The sequence below is a fragment of the Charadrius vociferus genome, unplaced genomic scaffold, assembly GCF_000708025.1.
Source record: "Charadrius vociferus isolate BGI_N301 unplaced genomic scaffold, ASM70802v2 scaffold19, whole genome shotgun sequence".
Classification (NCBI taxonomy): Eukaryota; Metazoa; Chordata; class Aves; order Charadriiformes; family Charadriidae; genus Charadrius; species Charadrius vociferus.
Window position 1 is genome coordinate 3175827 of NW_009650173.1, and position 22550 is coordinate 3198376.

General features: G+C 40.0%; 1 protein-coding gene across 1 annotated transcript in view; it reads left to right on the forward strand.

Moving 5' to 3' along the window:
- The window catches only part of WT1 (Wilms tumor 1), a 35511-nt gene extending 14306 nt beyond the window's left edge, over positions 1 to 21205 (forward strand). Inside the window, exons 6-10 of the mRNA XM_009892702.1 lie at positions 8696 to 8798; positions 10183 to 10333; positions 15799 to 15888; positions 17553 to 17636; positions 21084 to 21205. Of these exons, the coding sequence (XP_009891004.1) occupies positions 8696 to 8798; positions 10183 to 10333; positions 15799 to 15888; positions 17553 to 17636; positions 21084 to 21205 (550 nt within the window). The remainder of the gene's footprint in view (positions 1 to 8695; positions 8799 to 10182; positions 10334 to 15798; positions 15889 to 17552; positions 17637 to 21083) is intronic.
- The last annotated feature ends 1345 nt before the right edge of the window (positions 21206 to 22550 follow it).

Below are 22550 nucleotides of genomic sequence, written 5' to 3' on the forward strand. Positions count from 1 at the left end.
GGGCCGGTCTCGGCCCCGGGGGAGCCCGGCTGCCGCCTGGGGGAGGAACGGGAGAAGAAGGGAGCTCTGGGTGCCAGTGCTGGGCTGCTCGGCAGCCTGTGCCCACTGCCTCCAGTGGTCCTGCTCCGGGTGGGTTGTCCTCTGAGGCAGTCAGGGTAGCATGAGGTAGGACCAAGACCCGCTGGGTTGGTGCACAGCAGTAACTTCACCTTGCTTCATCTACATTCACTGCCCTGAGCAAAAGAGTTTAGCACCTTTTGAGTTTAGCCAAGACAAAGCCAAAGATTGCCTGCTCTGCTCTGAGTAGATGATCGGCTGTGAAAACTAGGTATCAAAACTACCTTGGTAGGTATCACCAACTTGCTTTGAGATGTCCTCAGTGTCTAAGCGTGTACTAACAGCCTCATGTGAACAACAGGAGAAATCTAGAAAAGCCCAGGCAGATCTGTGCTTTCATGTAGTTGTCCATAAATGTGAAAACCTTGTGCAAGATGGACTTTGTGTATAGTGCTGTAGTGCGATAAAGGAAAAAATATTATGGGTCTGCTCCTAGCTCATTCACAAATGGTGTTTGAAGGTTAGAGGGAGAAGATAGTAGCATAGTAAACTACCTAATCAGAATGAACTAGAGAATTGAGCCTAGAGAGATCTGTCAAGAAACTCTCTTGTGGTTAAGAAGATCCCCAAATCCTACAGTTGTGTACAGCTCAGTGTCTTTGCTGCCAATCCTCTCTTTTTAAGGGTTATTTCCTACCTTTTTTTATAAGTGTTTTTGATTTCCTCTTTAAACTGTACCCTTTAAAGATCAGTCATTGCAATATTAGACACTGTTTTGTCTCTTCTGAAGAAAATATCCTGCAAAATGGAGAAACACATCAACCTTGACTGAGGTCCAAGTTATTAAAGCAAGGAAGAGGTTATTCTTTGGGGAATTCAGTGAAAAAAAAAAAAAAAGACACAATAGAAATATTAAAGGAGTACTGAACAAAATAAATGGCTTCTTACTTGCCCAGGAGTCAGACTGTTAGCAGTGTAAAGTATGTGACCTAGGATGCATGAAGGGGGGGGGGAGAAATCAAGATGAATGATCTATGGTAAAACAAAGCTGAAAGTTTTGGTATAGGCCAAGATTGTAGAATCTGTGGAAAATCAGTGCTAGACATAGCCTCATCACTGGTAATATGAGCCAAAATAGTTATCTGTCTTTTCTGGCTGAGAGTTACAATACACAGTACCTCCAATCTCAGTTGCCATGAACATAAGGTATTCTTCCCAAGATTTACATCTTTAAAATATATGAACTGTTCATAAGTGATTCCCAGGCGTTTAGTATTTCAGATGCTTTTCTCAATCTTGTAGTTGTAATTTAAGAATTTTGGAATCAATCCTTCTGTTGAAATATGGAGCTTCTAGATTCTGTCCAATGATGACAGTCCTTGTTTAGCTCCCTTCCTTGAATTCTCTGCAGTACTTCTTCCTGGCTTTGGTAAGACTTTTGCACATTATAAGAAGGAAGAAAACATTACCAGTAAGTTCTGCAAATAGTTACAGAACTCTACAATTGTATAAAACTGGTGGGTCATACACTTTATACTTGACAGTAGACCAGTTCAGTAGCTTGCTTTCTGGGTTCATGTTCAGCATGTTTAATATACCGAGATGAAGCTGTTGCCGTGCATTTCAGGTAGAGTTAGTTAGCAGCTTCTATGCTTAAGTTATCTAGCGGTTCATCTGAGAGCATTCTGGTTCAGAACTCTCTGATCAGCTCCAGAATTTCTTCACTCCAGATTAGAAGTTTGAAATTTGGCAAGGAATATTGTCAGATGGCCAAAGCTGTGTCCTTTTCCGTCATTGTGAAAATCATTCCTGTTGAGCTCCAAGCTTATGAACAGTCTTGTTCATGTGTGATGAGAAGCAAGAGCCAGGGATCTAAACTATCAAATGATTTTATCTGTCCAGAGCCTGCTCCAGCCTACGGCTTTAAGGCCTCAGAAGACTTTTTTCCCTGAATGTTTTTTCCTCCTTGGATAATTTAATGTCAGAGATTGGAACTGAGGGCAAGAAGTTTCTTTAACTCTGTGGGCTTTAGTCTTTGAGTGCTTGCAGTAGGTGTAAGCATTAGGGAATTGCAGAAGGCATGGCCTGAGTGTCAAGCAGAGGTGGGCAGTAAAAGGTATGGAGTAGAGTTTCTGACCAGCCATTGCTAAGTGGTGGAGAGAGACGCAGAAGGTGAACAGAGATGTTGTATTCTGGCAGAATACAAGAACGTGATAGACCGTCAGGGGAAGGGGAGAGAGGTGTAAATGGGGAAGCAGACAGAAAAGACTGCAGCCAGACTACTCCAGAACACAGAGTAGGTCCTAAAAATTGAATTCTAGATGTTTCTACTTGCTGGCAAACCAAAAGGAAGTCTGACAGACCAAAATAAGCTTCTCTCTGCAAGAAGTTATCCCTGGAGAAGACAACCCACTACTGCTACCATATAGTCCAAATGACTTGAATCTGTGTTGTAGGTTTTCACTTAGGATCTGCGTGTCAAAGGCTGAGCTCAAGTTGTGCTTACAACCCATCCACATTTAGTGCCTTGTGAGCTAATGCGTTGATTACGTGTTGCCTGTTTGTCCAGGGACTTCTCTGTCACCTTCTGAACTTTGGGTAGACAAGGGGGAGGGCTGGCTCGTCTGCGAGAACTGTCACACAAACTGGCAGCTTCCAGGGTCTGCAAGGAAAACTTCATGGTTAAGGTGGTGAACATCACTGTGGGACTGGATTTTATCTCTTCAGACTGTTCGCTGGTGGTTTGTTCCTTATTTTGTGGTATTTTGTTTGTAACAGCTGAGATCAGATTTATACTGTTGCAGGAAAGTCAGTGAGTCCTTTACTTATCACCCTGAGAACTCAGGTCCCAGACATCTTAAAATGGATGTCCCACATTAGTGGACACCTTTCCCTTCAGTTTCTGTCCTTGATATTTTTGTGTTGCTTTCTTATTTGTCCAATGTGGAAAATACTGCTTCTCTTCATAGTGTTGTTGCAGAGGTAGACCTCATGACTGTAAAACCTTCCTTGATATTTTGATGAGTTCTGTATAAAAGTGACATGGAAATAACTTATACCAAGCAGGAAATGATATGGTACATTTGACAGGAAGTGTAGCCACATACCCAACAGCGAGACTTAACAGAAATATTATGTATTTGTCTCTTCAGCTGCTTGAGTAAAAAGTTTTGATCCTTATTTCCAACAATCATCTGAAACCAGACAAAATTTGTTTTTTTCCCTTTTGGTTTTGGTCGGCTGTTAAATAGTCAGCATGTTCCATGGAAATTTGTATTTATTGCTGTTTGCTCAGGCTCACTGGAAGGAAAATTAGGTATGATCTCTGTAGAACACTGTTAAAACTGCATCTAAAACAAGACAGTGAAGCTTATTTTGTCTAGGAGTGAATTGTAAAGGTTTTTCTGTTTAGCTTTGGTGGTATTATTAGTAAAATGGAGGTGCAAAACTTCCTACTTGGGTTCAGTTCTGTAATCAACATGAATTGGAAATGGACAATGACCTGTTGTCTCTAATACTGAATTTCCCCTTTCCCACTGATAGCTGAGGGTCTCGTTTTGAAGGGTAGTGTTGGGCGAAATCCTGATTCCATTGAGGTCAATGGTAAAAACCCCCAAACCAAAGACTATTGAAGTCAGAGACACTAGGATCCCCTGAAAATCCAGTGCCTTCCTTTCGTCAGCCAGCTGGTTTTCTCATTGAAGATGGCAGAAGGGCTGTAATCTGTGAAATCCCATTTTTTAATATTCCTTTGCCTTGGAAACTGCAGATAAAAATGCAGCTTTATACTCTACCCTCCGTAATAGTATTAGACAAAAAACAGGCCGAAACATGATCTTCTATATAACTAATCAGAATCTTTTTGCTGTCTCCATACATATTTTTCCCAGGGTGCTAGGATGGTAAATATTTTAGCAGAGGGAATTAACTCTACTTCTCTTCCTTTATGTTCTGTTATCAACGGGACTAGCCCACACCCTCACTTTGCCTCATTTTTGGCTCCGTTTCTAAACCCTAAAATTCCTGTTCCTGCATTGAAACACAATTAAATTGAGGCTTAATGTGGTGCCTGTTTTATGTAATCTTGCTTTCTGGCTTTTTTTATTCTTCCAAGTCTGAATCTCATGAATCAATGTGTATTCACGTTTCATCTGAATTTTTCTACCTCTCCTCAGTATGCCCGAAAGCTTCCCTTTTTTGGTTTATGAAATAATAATAAAAAGCTTAACTCTTCAGATTAAGTTGTAACTGCTTTATACATTAGACAGACAATTTCAGTTTAACAAAGTAAAAATGGTGTGAGAGAGAAATTGCAGCTTGATTATTTTTTCAAATATTCAGATTAGAATGTCATCTTTTATGAGTTTTTTATAACCACTTAGATTGATACAACTCTCTAAAGCTGCTCTGTTTTTCATCACACGTTCTCATCTGTAAAACCTTCATTTTTATTAATCTTTGTACAATCTGTACAACTTTGAGATTAATCATTTTAAAAGAGCTACTCTCCGAGTGTGAAGGATTTGCTGGGCTAACGGTAAATGCAAGCGCTTCTAAATGCTCCACAACACGTAGCGCTTGCTTAGCGTTTTATGTTGCATAAGTATCAGTCTTTGTTTCCCAGTTATCTAGAGTTACATTTTATGGCTGTGTTTCCAGGTCTGTTTCTGGCTGCCTAGAACCAGAGAACAAAATATACTGAGTCCTTTTTTCACCAACTAACTCAAATTCTAAATATTTATAGTCCGCTTCTGCCTTTGTGCGGTTCCCATTGAAGTTTAAGGGAGTTGTATATTTACAAGTAAAGGCAGAACTAGAATGTGAGGCCAAATCCTTCAGTCCTTGCTCGAACAAAAAGTTCTGTTGGATCCTGGCAGGCCAGTTAGGCTGCGTCCAGCCTTGTTTAGTTTTGACTCCTTTTAGGACTTGTGGAGGGACGAGTCCAGTGTCTCTCCTAACTATAACTCTGGGTCTTACTGGGGATTTTTTCCCCCCCCTTTTCTTCTTTGGTTAATTCAACTCTTCACCCCCTGATTATCCCCCTGGCCTTAGCTGAATTTCTCCTGGGGGCGGCTCAGCCCTTGGAGCAGGGGAAGACAGAGCGTAGGAGCTTTGGCCGTGCTCTCCACCGTGCTGTGAGCGCACTTGCAGCAGGGCAGCGAGCGGCTCCGTTGGCAGTTCTCCAGGCTGCTGTGGTGTTGCCTGAGCAGCCCATCCTGCTGGGAGTGAACATGTGGGTCCTGGTCCCAGAAGCCTGTCTCTCCCGAAGTATCAGTGTTTGCCTTCCCTGGATTATCACTGTTCATCTGAACAGTGCAGTGTAATCTCTAATGCATTTTCTTTTTAATTTATAATGCATATATTGTTAGCAGATGTGGGGTGCACAGGGTACACCTTGCAGTGCTTTGGTGGAGATCTAGGCTGTTATCTAGTCCCGAGAGTCTATCAGGATAATTTTTCATTATTATACTTACAGATTCGGTGACCTAAGCGTATAAGGCACTGTCTCTTTGCTTAGTTAAACATAGAGGGCCTGACTAGAAAAGATGAAAGTTACAGGATCTCCTACCCTCTTAAGATTTCCATTTAGTTAATGTACTGCAGGTATAAATTCATCAGTTACTTGTATTGCCTATGTATGTCGCGTTGCATCTGATCGTTATCTCTTGTATGCAATAAAGCAGGTGTTTGAGTTTCAGTAATGTGTTTAGGAGATTTATATCTGTTCTTCTATCAGTGCTTTTATTTTAGTATATAAATTGCAGCAATATGAAACAAGCCAACTGTGCAAACTGTGGCATACATTTTGTGCCATACATCACGGATACATTGAGTAAAGAGGTTGGAAGAAAAAAAAATTGGATTTCACAATGAGGTTACTATCACTGCAGAGCGAAGGCTGAAGTTCAAGGGAGCAGCGGTGTAGGGCCCGTTTGTGAAAAATCCTCCTTCAGTGTTCCAGTTTCTCCACTGACTGGAAAGAACATTCACCTGTTCATTTCTATCTCCCTGAAGGTCAGATTATTCCATAGCGCTTCGTAGTGAATAAATAGTATTTTAACCAAGAGCTCTCACGTGATCCATTTTGCTGTCATCATCCATGTGACCATGCTGAGTACCAGCCAACGTTCATGGAAATGTGCCCAATGTAAAATGGGAACTAGGGTTCCTGATTATTAAAGCATCTCTCCTAGGGAGCTGGTTAAGTAGATGGCTATTCATTACTTAGTATATTATGGGACTAGAGGCTCGGAAAACGGGTTTTAATCTTCAAGGCTTTGGAGTTGTATGTACAGTTTTAGTGAAGTATAACTAGAAATAAGGCTGAATGCTGAGGAAGGCTTCCCAACTGTGCAATAAAATTTGGGATAGAGATCATCTGGAGGATACCTCCCATTCCTAGAGCCATTCCTTAGGGCACAGGCAGGATCTTTGTTCGGCTTCTTATTCCTGAGAGGAATTATTTCAGAACTGACTGGTCTTTAAAAAAGCAGTTATCACTGAAAGATGGAAACCATGTGAATTTGGAGGGCAAGTTAGGTTGCGTTTTATGGTATGAGCTTTTACTGTGTATTCCTGTTCCTCCTAAAGTTTCTGTCAGTTCTGGCCTGGGAATTCTTCTTATCTAACTTTGTGTCTCTTATTTATTGTAATGTGTAAGGTTGCTAGTGCAGGTGTCAATGAGAGGTTACACGGGTACTCAGGGTGACTAATGGTGAAGTTCATATTTCCCCTTGATTTGTTGCTACGTTACAGTTCAGCAATAACTCCTACTGCAGAACTTGCTCCTTATAAATGGTAGTTCTCATTTGATTTCAGTTTTAAAATGCAGCGTTTAATTTGTGATCAACACGGGTATCAGCACGGGTTGGGTGCTTTTGCTGCCTTTAAATAGAGAGGAAAATTCAGTGCTGGTGGGTAACTCAAATTGAACAAATGGTAATAGCAATGAAATTTCGTACTTGTATTAGGCAACAAAAGGCCACATCTGGGCCCTGAGAAGAGAGGAGGCCTTAATTAGTTGGACATGGTACGTATCTAGAGAAGAGTTTAATCCATTTAAATCAGATAATGGTATCTTCCTTTATCTAGTATTACCAATATTACTGCAGATCAGAGATACGTTCTTGCTGCCACCCTATAACTTATTTCATTATGATCACCTGTTTCTCACTTAATATGGAAATAAACAGAGCGTATGTTCCTAAAAGGTGTAGCCTTTGATTTGAATAGCCAGGTGGAGCCAGGGTCTGAAACTAGTATTTTAAGCAGCAAAGGAATTGATCTAAAGGAACACATCTGCCAGGTGGCAGCCTGCAAGCCGCTCTGGGGACGAATAACGAGGAATGCAACCCACACACTGCAGTAAGAGCTGCTCACTAATACTGCTCCCCTCCTGTTTAGCCAGGTTCACAAACCGTTTAGACATCTCCCGCATTCCAGTTCCACTGGCTGTTCTGCAAATCACTTAAGAGGTTTAAAACTTCCTTGTAATTCTACTCTGCACATGAACTTTGAGTGAAGAGAAAGGAAGGACCAGTGAAATGAGAGTCTGGGCCTCAGGGACCCCTTCAAATTGCTATTGCAAGCATTTGGCAAAGACTGGGATAACATCCTATGTATCCATCTTTGTCCCTAGCTGTGTGCCCTTGGGCTTTGTTCTGGGCTTTCTAATTTCTAGTGCAGTGTAAAACATGAACACTTACTGTTGCCAATGTATATTAATACATGTGGCAATGTACACGCTAATGTAACATACTCATTTAAAAATAAAAACTAAAAGTTATTTACATAATTTTGACATTAAGAAGGTTGCAAACGGAAAACACAGGAATGTTCCTAACATTCTGGACAGGATAACATAGGATTTTGAAGAACATAATTAGATAAAACATATGGTTGTGACACCCCCAAAACACAAGGAAGGCTACAAATTTTTAAAATTATTGTGATGATGCTGCATGAGGGGTCTTGAAAATTTATACCTAGTAAGGACATGCAGGTTTTGGGTTTTTATTTTATTTTTATAAAGGGTTAATTTGTAGCGCATCCTGCAAGCTGATATGTGGGATAAATAGTTTGGACACTGATTTGTAATCTCTGTTTATGAGGACATGACTGCTATTCTTATAAATGTCATCACTTTCTTGGTAGTATCTGGTAATATCTGAGTCATGAGGTGCTGACAAAAATCCACTGCACTTAATGTGAAACTTGAGGCATTTTGCTCATTCCAAAAGATATTAGCAATAGGCAGCCCCACATTTAACTGATAAATAATGTGTACATGTGCACATGACACAGTTATGCTGCTATGTGGATTTTTTCCTCTTACCTAAAATCTTTGTGGAAATACATCAGAGTTCAAATCATGACCTTTTTTTTTTTTTTTTTACCGGCACTGTCTTAATGGATACAAATATATGTATGTATAGAGTCAGAGCATTGTGCCAGCGGGAGCAGATCCATACGAAGGCAGGGCAGGCTTCCTTTGGTGAATTTCATTTGAACTTGGATATCCTGGCTATAAAAGTGAACTCTGCAAGTGTTATCATCAACTTAAGAAATGAACCCCCTCACATGGAGCTGAGTAGTGAAAAATATTTCATTTTTCCATTATTCCCCTCTTTATTTACAGCCATACAGCAGGATATGAAAATGAGAACCACAGCGCTCCCATGTTATACAGCTGTGGGGCCCAATACAGAATACACACCCATGGAGTTTTTAGAGGCATACAAGTGAGTATAGTAGAGCATTCTTCGTAGGAAAGTAAAACTGCTGCCTGTTTATAATGTTCATTTACTACTTCACTGGTATTTATAAATCCATCTTTGATTTGCGGTTTCCTTGTGTTATCAAGAAATGCTTTACATAAGTGTCCAGACTTCACTGAAGCCATTGAAGTATAATGTAAGATTTCTTTCTGACACAGTCATTTAAAATTGTTTATTTCTTCTTCTAAAGTATATCTGCGAGGCAATATTCCTTACCAGCTTCTCAGGACAGTCCAAAAGATACGATGCAGTTTCCAACTTGTAGCTCCAATCCCTTTGGCCGTGTGAAGCTTCTGTGGTTACATTGGACTATGTCTGATAACTACGCAAAAGAAAGTGTTAGATGACATTTTGCTTTTATGGGTTTCTGAAACTTTACTAATTCAAACATACTTCCTTAAAACAAAATATGATAAGTGATTGTTTCCTAATGACTAAGTAATTAGCGAATATTTGGAAGGAACTTAGCATTCATGGGAGTTAGTTTCCTCCCTTTCTAAAACAGTCATATCATCAATAAATACCACTGTAAAAGATATACCATCTTAAAACTGATGGCAAAGTCATTACATGATATCTGCCTCTTCTATGTTGCTTTGTGTTGTCAACATACATCAAGGTTTTTAGATAGCATCTTTTCTCCTTTTCCTTTTTATGTATAGTTTAACAAGTCATTTTTCAGTGACAAGCTCTCAGAATATAGGCTCGTGAGCCAGCTTTTGTTGAGTGAATAAAAGTAAGCAGTTGACATTGTTTAAGGAAGTTAATTATTCCAGAAGGAGAAGATCATCTTTGATGGAACATTGTGACAGTGGCCAAAATGCATTAAGGCTGAACTATTCACCAGCTCCACCTAGACAGTCTTTCTTGTTTTGTTTTTTACCAATTTGTATTAACCCAATACATTACTTATCCTGTCCTTTAACTTCCCATGAGTATTTAAAATAAAGAGGAGAACGCTAGTTTGGCTCATGGTCTTATCTCTTACACTGATATAAGCCTAAAACTACTTCATGTACCAATGAGTGTTCTTCCAGAATGTGTGATTATACATGAGGTCAGAATGTGGTCTGTTTAATCTTCTATATAAATATTGGTCAGAGAATTTAACAGGTGGAGTTCACTGTATTTCACCTTCAAATAATTTCAATACTCTGCAAAGAACAGATTAAGGTATACTAAGGTTGTACTTTGTTAATGTAGAATAAAATAAAATTGCCTGTTTGCAGTATAATATATTTAAGTATCTCTTTGTCCTGGAGAAGTGCCTCTGATTGTTCGTCTTTGAATATGTTAAGTAAAAGTTTGAGAACATACACATTGCGTTAGCAAATCTCTGTCATTGCAGGATGTCCGACGGGTGCCAGGAGTAGCTCCAACTATTGTCCGATCAGCAAGTGAGACAAATGAAAAACGTCCCTTCATGTGTGCGTACCCTGGCTGTAACAAGCGATACTTTAAGTTGTCCCATTTACAGATGCACAGCAGAAAGCACACTGGTAAGTGTCAACATAGATTGGTATAAATCACATTGCAGCACCGGACAGCAAAGTGGGTAGGGTGATTTTAAAATAGCATAAGGTGCAAGAAATTATCTGCCTGGTCAGGGGCAGTGAGAATCTGTCAGATGAGTACGCATGTGCTCTGTTATCTGGGCAGTCCCTCTTTTGGATGCAGAAGACTCTCTGAATCTAGTGAGGAAAAACACAGAGCAGCACTGACAGCAAGTAGATCACCTCCCTCCCTCTCTTACTGTTAGAGGGCATCATTCAGGGATGTGAATCTTCTTTTTTCTTTTAAGAAGTTTCCTCTGCAAGAGGAACCTAGACATTTAGCATCCTCTTGTCCTCCTGTGAAAGCCTTTTCTGGTTGGGGGTGGAGGCAGGGATTGGCAAATGACCTTCCTTGCTATGGGATCTTTCCATGAAGAAGTGAGCCCGAAGCCAGTCATTTGTAGGCTGAGATCTGGATTCTCTCTGACTTCAGGCGATATGTTACACCTCAAAATGTGGAAATCAAATGCCCCGTTGCACCTTGCCAAAGAGTAAACAGAATTATTTTCCCTATTGGAAAATTTATACTGTTGGAAATGTAAAATTATGATACACCTTTAGATATTATGCATTTTTTTGATTGCCTATCATGTTTTTATTTAGACGGTTCTTCTGTGCTAATCTAGAAATCTGTGGATAAAATCTGTAAATACGGATGTTCAGTTAGCCGTAAATATGACAGAAGGTCAAAGGGATGAAACAGACAACAGGAAGGCAGTCCATGCTGCTGTGACCTAGCAGACTGTCGAACATTTAATAAAAAATAGGTGCACACTTGTCCTTTTGGAGACCATGCGGTGACATTAGTTAATTGCGTAAAATACTTATTGGTGAGAAATGAACATTACAAAGCGTTTTTAATTTCTGAATGGGCAAGTCACAAAATAATCAGATAGACATCTTCAGTGTTGCTCAGATTACACATTCAAGATAATTTATGTTTTAACTGGAATTTAGAGATGAAGGTCTACAGAAATGCTATTCTATTTTCTGTAAATAAATTTGAAACAAGAAAAATTGGAGATCTTTTGGGGTCCATTAATTGCAGTATTTTTCTTGAGTATGCCTGAACAGTTCTGAATTTTTCTCATAAATTTATTTACCCTTTATTTTAACAGTCATAATTTCTTTACTCTGGTCCATTTTTTTGTTTCACTTAGTGGCTTGGCTTTTGCAATATTATTTCTGGATGCATCACAAGGGTGCATCATCTTACATCCTTTTTTTTTTTCCTTGTCTTGAGAAGATTTTCAGAATTACACCACAAATAATCTAGGCATGTAGAGTCAGAAAAGCCCCAAAAGACATAGAGGATAGGACTATGGCCATCTGGCATCACTAGCAAGACTTCTCGTGCTGTCTTTGAGGTCATATGTGCCCCTCCTTTGGTTTACATTGTAGCAGAACAGGGTAAAGGAAATCATCACTATGAAGAACGTGTGTGTCTTGTTGATAACAGTTATGGTATCTACAGTTCACACTTCTCTGCACCTTCTTTCTTTTCTCCACCTGCTTGTTTTTATATGTTAGGGGCTATCTTAAGAGGCTGGTATGACTCGGGTGAGGCTATTGGTTTATGTTGATAATTATGTGGCTGTCTCTTAGGCTCTCTGATCATCTTTCTGTTTGTAACCCAATGAACGCCAAAGCCCCATTCTAGAATTCTCTGCTAGATACCGAAATTGGGCTTGGTGGAGTTAGCATATTAGATAGAAAGCAGTTGGCAAACATAACACCTAATATTCTTACTGATGTCTTTTCTTCTTCCGATTCAGTGTTTTGATGAGGAGGAATCCTGACAAGCCAGTGTAAAGTCAGGAGAGCTGTTAGATGTCAGCTCAAGTGGAGGATAATTTGGTTGTGTTTGGTATACCTCTACAGCCAACATAAAATTTTACTAGTCCTCCTGTAAGGTGGTTCTGAGATCACTCATGGGTTTGAAGCTCTTCCACCTTTCTTAGTGTAGTGGTAGGTCATTTTTTTTGGTTATGAACACATGATTTGAAAATAAGCTGTTACATACATCTAACATTAAACCAGCAGATAGTATCTTTGCAGAATAATGTTGGCACTTGATTATCTTTTCTTTCTATAATAGATACTTCCAGAGGACTGGATCATGAGGTCTTCCATTCTTCACCAGTTGTAGTATTGCAAAATCAAGCAGGGTCCTGAAACACAAAGTTGGATTCTGTAATCAGTTTTTACCAATGTTTCAATATAGCCTTAGTTGAAAATATGTTGACATTTTGTACCCTCCAAGACTCCTTATCCATTTTTAACAATGCCTTTATTGAAACATGTACAGCCAAAAAAGCTTTTTTCTTATCTCGGTGTATTTTGCTGCGGTAGATAGGCCCCTGAAAGGAAATGCAAAAATACATATAACTTTTCAGCAAATAATGTGAGTTGTCATCCTGTGGCAGACTTCAGAGACTTCTTTGCAGAAACAAATTGATATCTAGACCTCCATAAATTTCATTTATGGTGAAAACATCAGCATTCTTGCCAGAGACCCTTTGGGTTCAGTGCCACACATTGGACAAACTGGATTTATCCTAACGGAAAGCTAAGCATCTTTGCAGAGAAAATTTTCTCTGCCTGTTTGCCAGGGATATTCTTCAGCCTAAATATGTTCAGCTGCAGGTATGAGCTTCTACAATGGGGTATGAGAATCTGTAAATCAGGAAGGTTGTCCTTTATGTGGTAGGACACTCAGGTCTCGGTGGTGAATTGCTGAGGCTCTGGGGATATAAGTAATGCAGTCTAATAATGGTTTTTATGCTTATCATCTAACAATGATTTCTTTGCTTCGACTAAAGCAAATATCCTTTCACTATGACATGTGCCACTGTGCTGCTAAATGCTTTACAGTCATTAAGGCGGTTCATCATTACAATGCCTTTGAAAGACAGAGCTATGTCCTCTATATACAGAGATGATAAATTGATAAACGGGTGTAGTTGTGCCTGAGCTGGGAACTGCACAGGCTCTCCTCTTAAGAGCCTGGTGTGGTAACTTGTAGGATAGCACTCTGTCATTAGTGGTACTTTGAAATACTGACCTTCGTACTCAAGCCGTGGAATACCATTCTGCAGGATAGTGTGGAAGCTGAAAGCTTATGTGTGTTCAAGAAACAACTGGACAAAATAATGGGAAGAAACTCCGTTAACGAGGCTTCAGCAGGCCTGGGGAAACTAGACACTGCTCTAACCCCTCTCGGCATAGTGATTTGATGAGGTACTAACAGACTTTTTCTAATCTGGGACATTTCTGTCATCCTGTTCTGATGAAACTTGTGGGAGTAAAGAGGTACGTGACAGTTGGCTTTGGCAGCCGTTTTGCTTGGCACTAACTGATGTGGAAGATGTAGAAGGAAAGGGAAATAAGGATTTCTGTCCACATACTGTGCCTCTTTTTGTTTGTTTGCTTTTTGTTTTCTACACAGTGTCATCATATCTCTGTGTAAGCATCTTGGATCGATTCCTTTAATATATGCATTGGTTAAATTTGTCCTTAATTTAATCAAGATTATATTTCAAAATATTTCAAGAAATAATTCAGTGTGCATGCCATCAGACCCGCTATACTGTTTTATTCAAATACCTCCTTAACCATCTTCTGCGTTTATATTGCAATTAGCAGACAATCATCCTGTCACTGCATTCTGCTCTGCTGACATTCCCCCTCTTAAATCTGCCAAAGGGCTGAATTCCTTGGAAGTAAGTGGTTTCTGAAAAGCAGGCACCCCCCAGGGAGTCCTTGCGGTCAAAGTGTACGGAACTATTTCAAACACCTGTGGCAACTTTAATCCCTTATGCTAATAAATTAAGCACAGCAGACATGGAAATTGTCCACACCTAGGTTTGAGAATCAGTAAACTCCTTTGGGTGACTGTCACAGGAAGTTAGCTTGTTCTTGCAGATTTAGTTGCTTTTGTGAAATTTTGATCTTAGCCACACCTTTATGAATTTGGAAAGTTCTTCATAATATGCTACTTATACGGTGTTACCTAGATCAGAATGCTTCTGCTTTAAACTAAAAACCAGAATGCGTTTTCTCATCATAATGAAATCAGAAATGCAGACACTTGCAATGAAGATTTATGAAAGTGATACGTGTTTAAAAATTTACTTAGAGAAATTAAATTCACTGCCCACTTCAGCTGATGTTTTTCTTTAGATCCTTCCTACCGGACCTTTGTTTTACATCTCAGCTTTCCACCGTAGACAAAGCAGGTCCCAGCTGGTCTCGTGTGTACCTTCCAGATAAAACCCAGGATTCTCACGGCTTTGCAGTGAGAGATGTTTCATTACTTCTTGTGCTGAGGTCTCTGAGCAGGGCTGTGGCACTGGAAATGGACTTTGTGTAGGTACAAATGTAATTATATCTGAGGCTCTTGCAGGATTCCAGTGTTATGCAAAGGGGCCTTAGACTAGATGCGATTCAGATCTGAAAGATCATACAGCTCCTCCTGTAACAGCATAGAGATTAGTGGTTTTGTGCTGGCCAAATTTCACCAACTCTGTGGTATGCTACATGCCAGCAGTGTTTCTCTCTTCCCTCAAGCTCCTAGATTGCTGCATTTCTTTTTGCATGTTTATGTGGTTGGTAAAGTCCTTTGCCTTGAGGACCATGTTCATTTGAGAAGCCAGCTTGTAAGGATTTCATTTTTTTAAGAAGTCAGAATCTCACTATTTGTTCCGGACAAAACCCATCCTGAGGACCTCTGCTGAACTGTATGGGAGGTGGAGGAAGATTTTATATTTACATGAGGCTTTGCAGTAATTCATAGGCTTGCCAGCGGGAGGTGTGCAGCTATGTGAGAAATTCTATTTAATGGTGCTTTATGGAAGAAACATCATTTGTGTTTTGGGGAAGAATGTATTTTTCTGAATTTTGCTCTTCATTTTCTTTTAATCCATTTAGTATGGTTAAAACTACCACCTACGTCGATGTCATTCGTTTTGTTTTTGCCTCAAATCCAATTTAGAGCAAACTACAAGTTGTTCCCTTGTACAAATTATATATTACTGAAACAGGTGGAAAGGGCTTAATGCTTTTTTTTTTTTTTTTGAGAAATATAAAACAAGGGATTTCTGTTCTTTTCCAGCAGAAAACAATAAAAAAATTTCATGTGACCTGATTTTTTTTGGTAGCTTTAACGTAATGGGCTATTTTTGTAGAATGAGCAGATTCAATATCAGTATCAATGCAGTAGAATTATGCCAGCGTTTCCCCACCGATTCCAACACAGATGTGTGCTTTTATAGCAAATGAGTCCTGCTGTACCACTAGATGGCTTTAGACAGGAGAGAAGTCTTTTAGTGTGACGTGTTTCATCTTCTGATTCTGGTTGACGTGTTCCCTCATTTAGCTGCATTTTCTGATAAACTGTTTGTCCTTTACAGGTGAAAAACCTTATCAGTGTGATTTTAAGGACTGTGAACGGAGATTTTCTCGTTCAGACCAACTCAAACGGCACCAAAGACGACACACAGGTTTGTGAACCACACATCTCTGCTCATTAGAGGTCATCTTTGTATGTGAATTGTGATCCGAAAAGTATACTTCTAAACTATTTTTCTGATGTTGTGTCTGCTCATACAGGATACCCATAGCGCCCAATTCTGGAAGTTAGCTTTAGGAGAGGACTGTAGCTGTTTGGGTTCTTTTTTATTGGCCTTTTGGCACTACTATGGTTATATAAGTGACCCTTTCATCCTGCCACCTTCTTTTTGAAACAGCTTTCTTAATTAAACTGTTGGATCTATACTGTATCCCAAATATAGGCAACATATTACTTTAAAAAACAGTTCTGCAAGAAAAAGTGGCCAATAAGTAAATGCTACTGTTGCTACTGTTGTTATTCCGATGTTCGTGTGGCAATGCTAATAGGTGAATGCTGCAGCCGCGTAATGTAAAAGGCCGGTGCAATTACTGTACACTTACATGTAGGAACCAGAAGTGGAGAAGAAGAAGCCACACCAGCTAATATGCTTAAAATGGTAATTCAGCAAACCATTTTAGCTTAGAGTTGAGCCTTTTTTGAATTCTGCCAACTAGAGAAGGATTCTAGGAGCAGCAAGGGGAGAAACATCACAGATCTGGCTGGTTCGATTGCACAAATAGTCTGGAAAGTGTATAGCAGTTCACATCCAGTGGTGAGGGCAGCAGCAGTCATGAACAGGTCTGGGTCCTGGCTAGGCTTCTGCATCTGTCTCAGCGAATCATTTGCTGGGTGAAATGTTCCGAGATAGCCAAAACTACTTGTGAGTTCAGTCCAAATTAAGCATGTTGTTTTGTGTGCATACACCATTTTCTGGAAACATCAAGACAGCCCATTTCAGCATTTCAGGAGCTCTTGGAGGTCTAGGTTAGATGGACGAGGGAGACAGCTGCCCTTCTCAAAGGCACAGGAGAGGAGGTGGTGCTGACTCCAGCCTCCTGTCTGGGAGTGGAACTGTGAGCGCACTCTGCGTGGAACATGAGAAAGGGCTTCAGAATATTTCTCTGACTGAGACACAGCAAGAAACTGCATTTGGGTCTCCTGTTTTTCAGGGAGTAGCCTGACTTGGTTTACTCACTGTTCTGTGGTAGATTTCTGCCTACTACTTTTCTTAATAAGGATGTTCTATCCCACTTAAACGTTGTTATTGAGAGATGTAGGAAGTGTCTCTGAGAGTTGTTGGCATGATACATTTTTATCAACTGCATGTTAGAACATATCTGCGTTAAGCAGTCCCCAAGAATTACGTGTAGTGTGTAAAGTATTTAGTAGAAGTGTAAAGTAAGTTCAGCCTATTGGGAGTATATAAAAATATACCTCTGCGCCTCTATTCTTCTTATGTCATATGTGCTCATACATGATGCCAATAATTCCAAGCCGCAGGATCAGAATTAACAAAGTTTGCAGATCCTCCTTAGTCCACCAGTGTCAGTGGGTGTTTGTTTATGATGGTGCTATTTGGATGCTTCAGACCCAGACATCGGAAGAAGAGGTTACAAAGGGACTTTCTGTAATGAGTCGGCATGAAGCTGGGAGGAGCAGTTACAGTAACTAGTACAAAAAAATCCGGGCTTTTGAAAATTCAGAAATAGCTGACTTTATTCACCCTCCCAAAAGGTGTTGGGATATAAGAAGAGACTTCTTTTGTCTTTTCAGGTGTGAAGCCCTTCCAGTGTAAAACCTGTCAGAGAAAGTTCTCCAGATCTGATCATCTGAAGACTCATACCAGGACTCATACAGGTAAAACAAGTGCGTAAACTTTTCTTCACATTTATATTTCATTATTTTTTAAGTCTAAATCAATGTTGTTGTAAATTACATGATTAGAAAGTCTCTTAGCTGGGAGTTAAATATTCAAAGCAAAAGAAAGAGTTTCAGAGTGTGCTGATTTTTCAGTGTGACTACATTCCCCAAGTGTCATAGTCACTCTTCACAAAGGGCTTTAGGTAATTTTGGAAACTCCGCTTTCTTTCCTCGTGTTTAAAGAAATTTCAGCTTGGCAAAATACATTTTGTCAGCTATTGTGAAATGAACATCATGGTCTCAGCCCACAAATGTCAAGTTGATCTACTGCCTTTACTGAAAAAACCCTGCAAGACAGAAATTTTAATTCTAGCTTCAGCCGAAGGTCTGTAATCTAAAGTATTCATGCCTACTCATGCTTCTCCTAAGTGTCAGTTGAGCCTAATGCAGGATAGCACGGCAAAGCTCTTGCTGTTGCTGCTTATACTGTAATCTCTCCAGAAGATAAAAGGAGTGCCTTTTGCAAACTCACACTGACAGACACTAAAGTAAAAGCTTACTCAAATATTCAAGGACCTTTTTGCAGAAACCGTAGTATTTCATATAAATACAGGGGAAAAAAATAGGAGGCCATTTTAGCCTACTCTGCCTTCACGTAAATGTAAACACCATTAAGGAGCAACTGCAGCAACCTCTATATTTTAGTTTTAAGTATTAGAATTATTCCTATGAACTGACATTTTCTGTTCCCTTCACTACGCATGCAGTATTTTTACCAAGTAATTGTTTACCGAGCACTTTGACATGTTATTAAATGTCACAGTGTTTTCTATACTGGCGTTAACCTTTTAAATTCAGTCTCTGTACAGATGGAAAAGGAGCCTGAAAATCTTTTTCTCCCTGCTAAGGATTACTTTTTCTCTTCCGGACCATAAAAACACATACTTAAGACTTTAAAAAATAATAAAAAAAGATATTTTAATAAAGGAAATAATTCACCTGAGAACAATGGCATTTTCTGTGGCACCAGCCAAATAAATGCTTCAAGTACTGGCCATATCTGCCCTTGCAGTGTGCACATGGTAAAGGGCATGGCTGTGTTCCTGGGATCCCCCCGGAGCCTCATGCTGAGCTGCCGGGCCTGGGTCTGTGTGCATTTGCATGAAGAAAGAGATTTTCTTCATCAGCAAGAGGTAATGTTCTGGTGGCGACAAAATGGCAAGTGGTTGTCACATGCCAGCAAGTCAGGATTAACTACATTCCCCATCCCATTTCATTGCTAACTGATCTGCCAATTCAAGACTTTCGTGACTCCAGTAATTTTTTACCCTGGATTAGCTAAACCAGTGGAGAGCTTGCTCTCTTTTTTCTAGTGAAACTCATCTCCCCGTTCTAGTTCTTCCTTGCTCCATGTGATCCAAGCCCACGCTGCACTCGTTGCTGAAAGCAGCCTCACTGGAGCACTGCTAACCTCATAGCACAGACCTTTGCGTGGGTTTGCTGCCTGCCGCTGGCTCAGGTTCTGTGCGAGCTCTGCAGCCCAGCTGCGCGCTGCTGTGATGATCCTCCTGTCAGCGGTTTTGGATGTGTCATGCTCTTTGACTGCAAAATACACATATCCTGAGGGGAATGAGCACGAGTGGTGGATGGGGGACTTTTCGTCTCCATCTTGCCCTGTAGCTTCATTCCTCTTTCTTTCTTGTACCCCCCGAATTTTGCAACAAAACACCTAGCTCAAGTTAACGTGCTCCATGTCAAACCTTGATGAAGCAAAGCACGGGTGACTTCCACCTAATTCCATCCTAAGTGAACTGCCAAACTATTTGTTAAGCTACAAATTCAGGGGTTTTTGTCTCCACAAGGGGTTTTACTGTGACAGCAAATCTTTGCTGTAGAAAGCAAAAAAAATGAATCAAAGGAAAACTCCATACATCTCTATACATTTTTAGCAATGGAGTGTGATTTCTGATATCTGCCCAGTGGAGCTGTACACAGTAATTTGTGCCCAGCACAGAGCTAATAGAGATTGCTGCCCCCCGTTGTGAGAGGACAACCAGAATTGCTTGTGAAACAGCAGAACTGAAAACTGGCCAGTAATAGCTAACTCGCGTTGGTTCACAGGATGGTTTTGCTAATGCTGCTGAGATGAAAGAAGACCACTTTATACAATCTGTGACTTTTATTGGTAGCTCTGACCGGATCAGTTTTGTCCCATACTGTTTTATGCACTCATGTGAGATAGTTGATGCTTTTGCTTATGTTAAGTGGATAAAGTAGATTTTAAACACACGCCCTCCTTTAAATATATTGCATGGGATTTTGCAAACAGAAATACACATTTATGCCAATCCCAGTTCCCCTTTAATTTAGATTTAGATGTTTAGATGATCTGAATTTAGATGTTTGTGAAACGCACAAAATGTGAGGGAAAGAAGAGGAGAAGATGTCTGGGTGAAATTGTACCACCCCAGTGTCTCTTGAGTTGGAAAGTACGAGGCGTGTAGACAGCACTGAAGAGCCCAGCCCCAGAGCTGAACCTACTTTAAAATATTGCATATTTTTGGGGGGGAAAAAAAAAAAAAGAAAATGCAATTCTAAAAGACACATGAATCACTGGGCACTGCTCTGAGCTAATGAAAGCATTCCATCAGCATTCCAGCAGCATCAGAAACACGGCCTGAAATTCCAATTAAACATTATAGAAAATCAAGAGACCAGATTAAACTGTAAAAAGGTGAGGGCATTTCTTGTTAAAATTGAATGTGCTTTGCTTGGGGTCATTTTTAGTGAATAGTATGCTCATGGGAATGTTAGAAAAATATTGAATATTTTGAGCCTTGAAGATATCCCATAGATGCAAATCTACTTTATTTAGACAGCAGTGGGAAACTTTGAGTCTGGGTCAGCAGACTTCACGCTGAACTCTGTTGCTTCTACCATATGCACTTACACTCACCAGTTTCAAAGAACTTCAGCCAAAATTCATTGAACTAACTGGAAAATCTCTCCTTGCCTTGAGGTCAAGCTCTAAATAGCCACTGACTATTTTCAGAGTGACTAACAGTATGTCTACACCACAGCCCAAGGTGTGACTGAAGCTTGTGCGAATGCCAGAGTGACTTTTAAAGTAGTTTGTTTGAGAGCTGAGAGTAGCATAGACATGGCAACACGGTGTTCAGTAAGGGCCTGTCTTCAGGAGCGAAGCACTGCAAAATGTTCTACATCATCGGACAAGGCTGTGGTTAAACATCAGCTGCGGGAGATGTAAGAAAGCAGTGAGTGCTGATGCGAGCAGGACTTGAGGGCACTCCCACACCCTCTCAGGACAGCCAGGGATGCCTCTCCTCCTGACGGGGGCTCCTCACAACCCTGCAGAAAGAAAACAAATAGCAGTGTCTCAGGCGAGCTGTATGCCCAGTTAATAACAGGGTGTTTTGTTAACAGGTGAAAAGCCTTTCAGTTGCCGGTGGCCCAGCTGTCAAAAAAAATTTGCCAGGTCTGATGAATTAGTTCGTCATCACAACATGCACCAGAGGAACATGACTAAACTGCAGTTGGCCCTTTAGACAGTTCAAACGAGTGAATAAACCAGATGGGACATTATGAGCTACTGCAAACTTTATCAGCTATCTTCGATCACCTCTGTCAGAGTGCTGCAGCTGTCTTCGCATCCCATTTGACACAAGTTAACTAAACCGTAGGATTCTGCTCAGCCTTGTCTTCCATTTGGACTTACACAAGTTCCTATTCAATAAGTTGAAGAGATTTTTATTTGTAATTTTGCTAAAAAGTAAGCAAGATTGCCACAGTTTCAAGATTACTATAAACTATGCTTACCTTCCACATCTGTCTCCAGTTTTCTGGTTTTATTTTCACTTGAACTTTTCTAGGTACACATTGTTGTGCCTTTTTTAAGTCCTGCAGTGGGTAGGGGTGATTCCTCCCGGCTGAAGGTAAGCTTTAGGCTCACTGCATCTCTGCATATGCTGAGGTTTCCAAATGCTAGCACAGCTATCCTCACAAAACGAGACAGAACAATCACCGAAGATGCTTTTGGTAAACTTTGTACTCGTACTGCCAAAGGGCAAGCTTTTAAAGCGCGAAGCTCTGCTTTTGAATTTCACAACTCGAACCTTTTTTTAAAGAACGTATTTCTAGAGCAGCTAAAGATAGATGAACCAGAGCCTCTCTGTACAGAAAACAAGAATCTTACCATTAAGTTAACTTGTTTTTTAAGTAATCACATACGTGATCCCCCCAAACTGTTTTGTTTGTCAAATAACTCTCTCCCTTTCTCTCTTTTTAATGTATTCGTTTAAATTTATTCTATCATGAGATGCATAGATCTCTTTTACACAAAACTAATTCCAATCATTGTAGACATTTGGGATTTGTTTACAATGTAAAGCCACACTGGTTATGTGGCTAGCAAGCTGTATAAACTTAAAACTGAACTTCTAATGGGGCTGGTCCAGGTTCTCCATTAACAGATTACTCTTAAGATAAGTAACTTAAAAAGACTCTTTGTCAAGTATATGTGAAAAAGACATTATTAGTGTAAGGAAATATATTGTTTCAGGGTTTTGGGAGGAGGGGTTTATTATTTACTTTTAATTGCTTGAAATTGTGTGTATATATATATCTGATAATGTATTGCTCTTAGACATCTAAAATTAGAAAGTGTATAAATATTAGATGCATCACTGTTCTGATGTTGTTGCTGTTACAAACTATTGATAACACTAAGAATGTAACCTGCATTTTTCACTGAGCTTTCAATTAAAGCCCATTCAAAGAGAAACAAATGAGAGTCCAACAGATGTCTTGTTTCATGTCTGGTATTAAATTTCAAATGCCCTGTCCAATAGTATCCATTTTTTTTTTTTTTTTTGTATATAAAGGTACCACCAG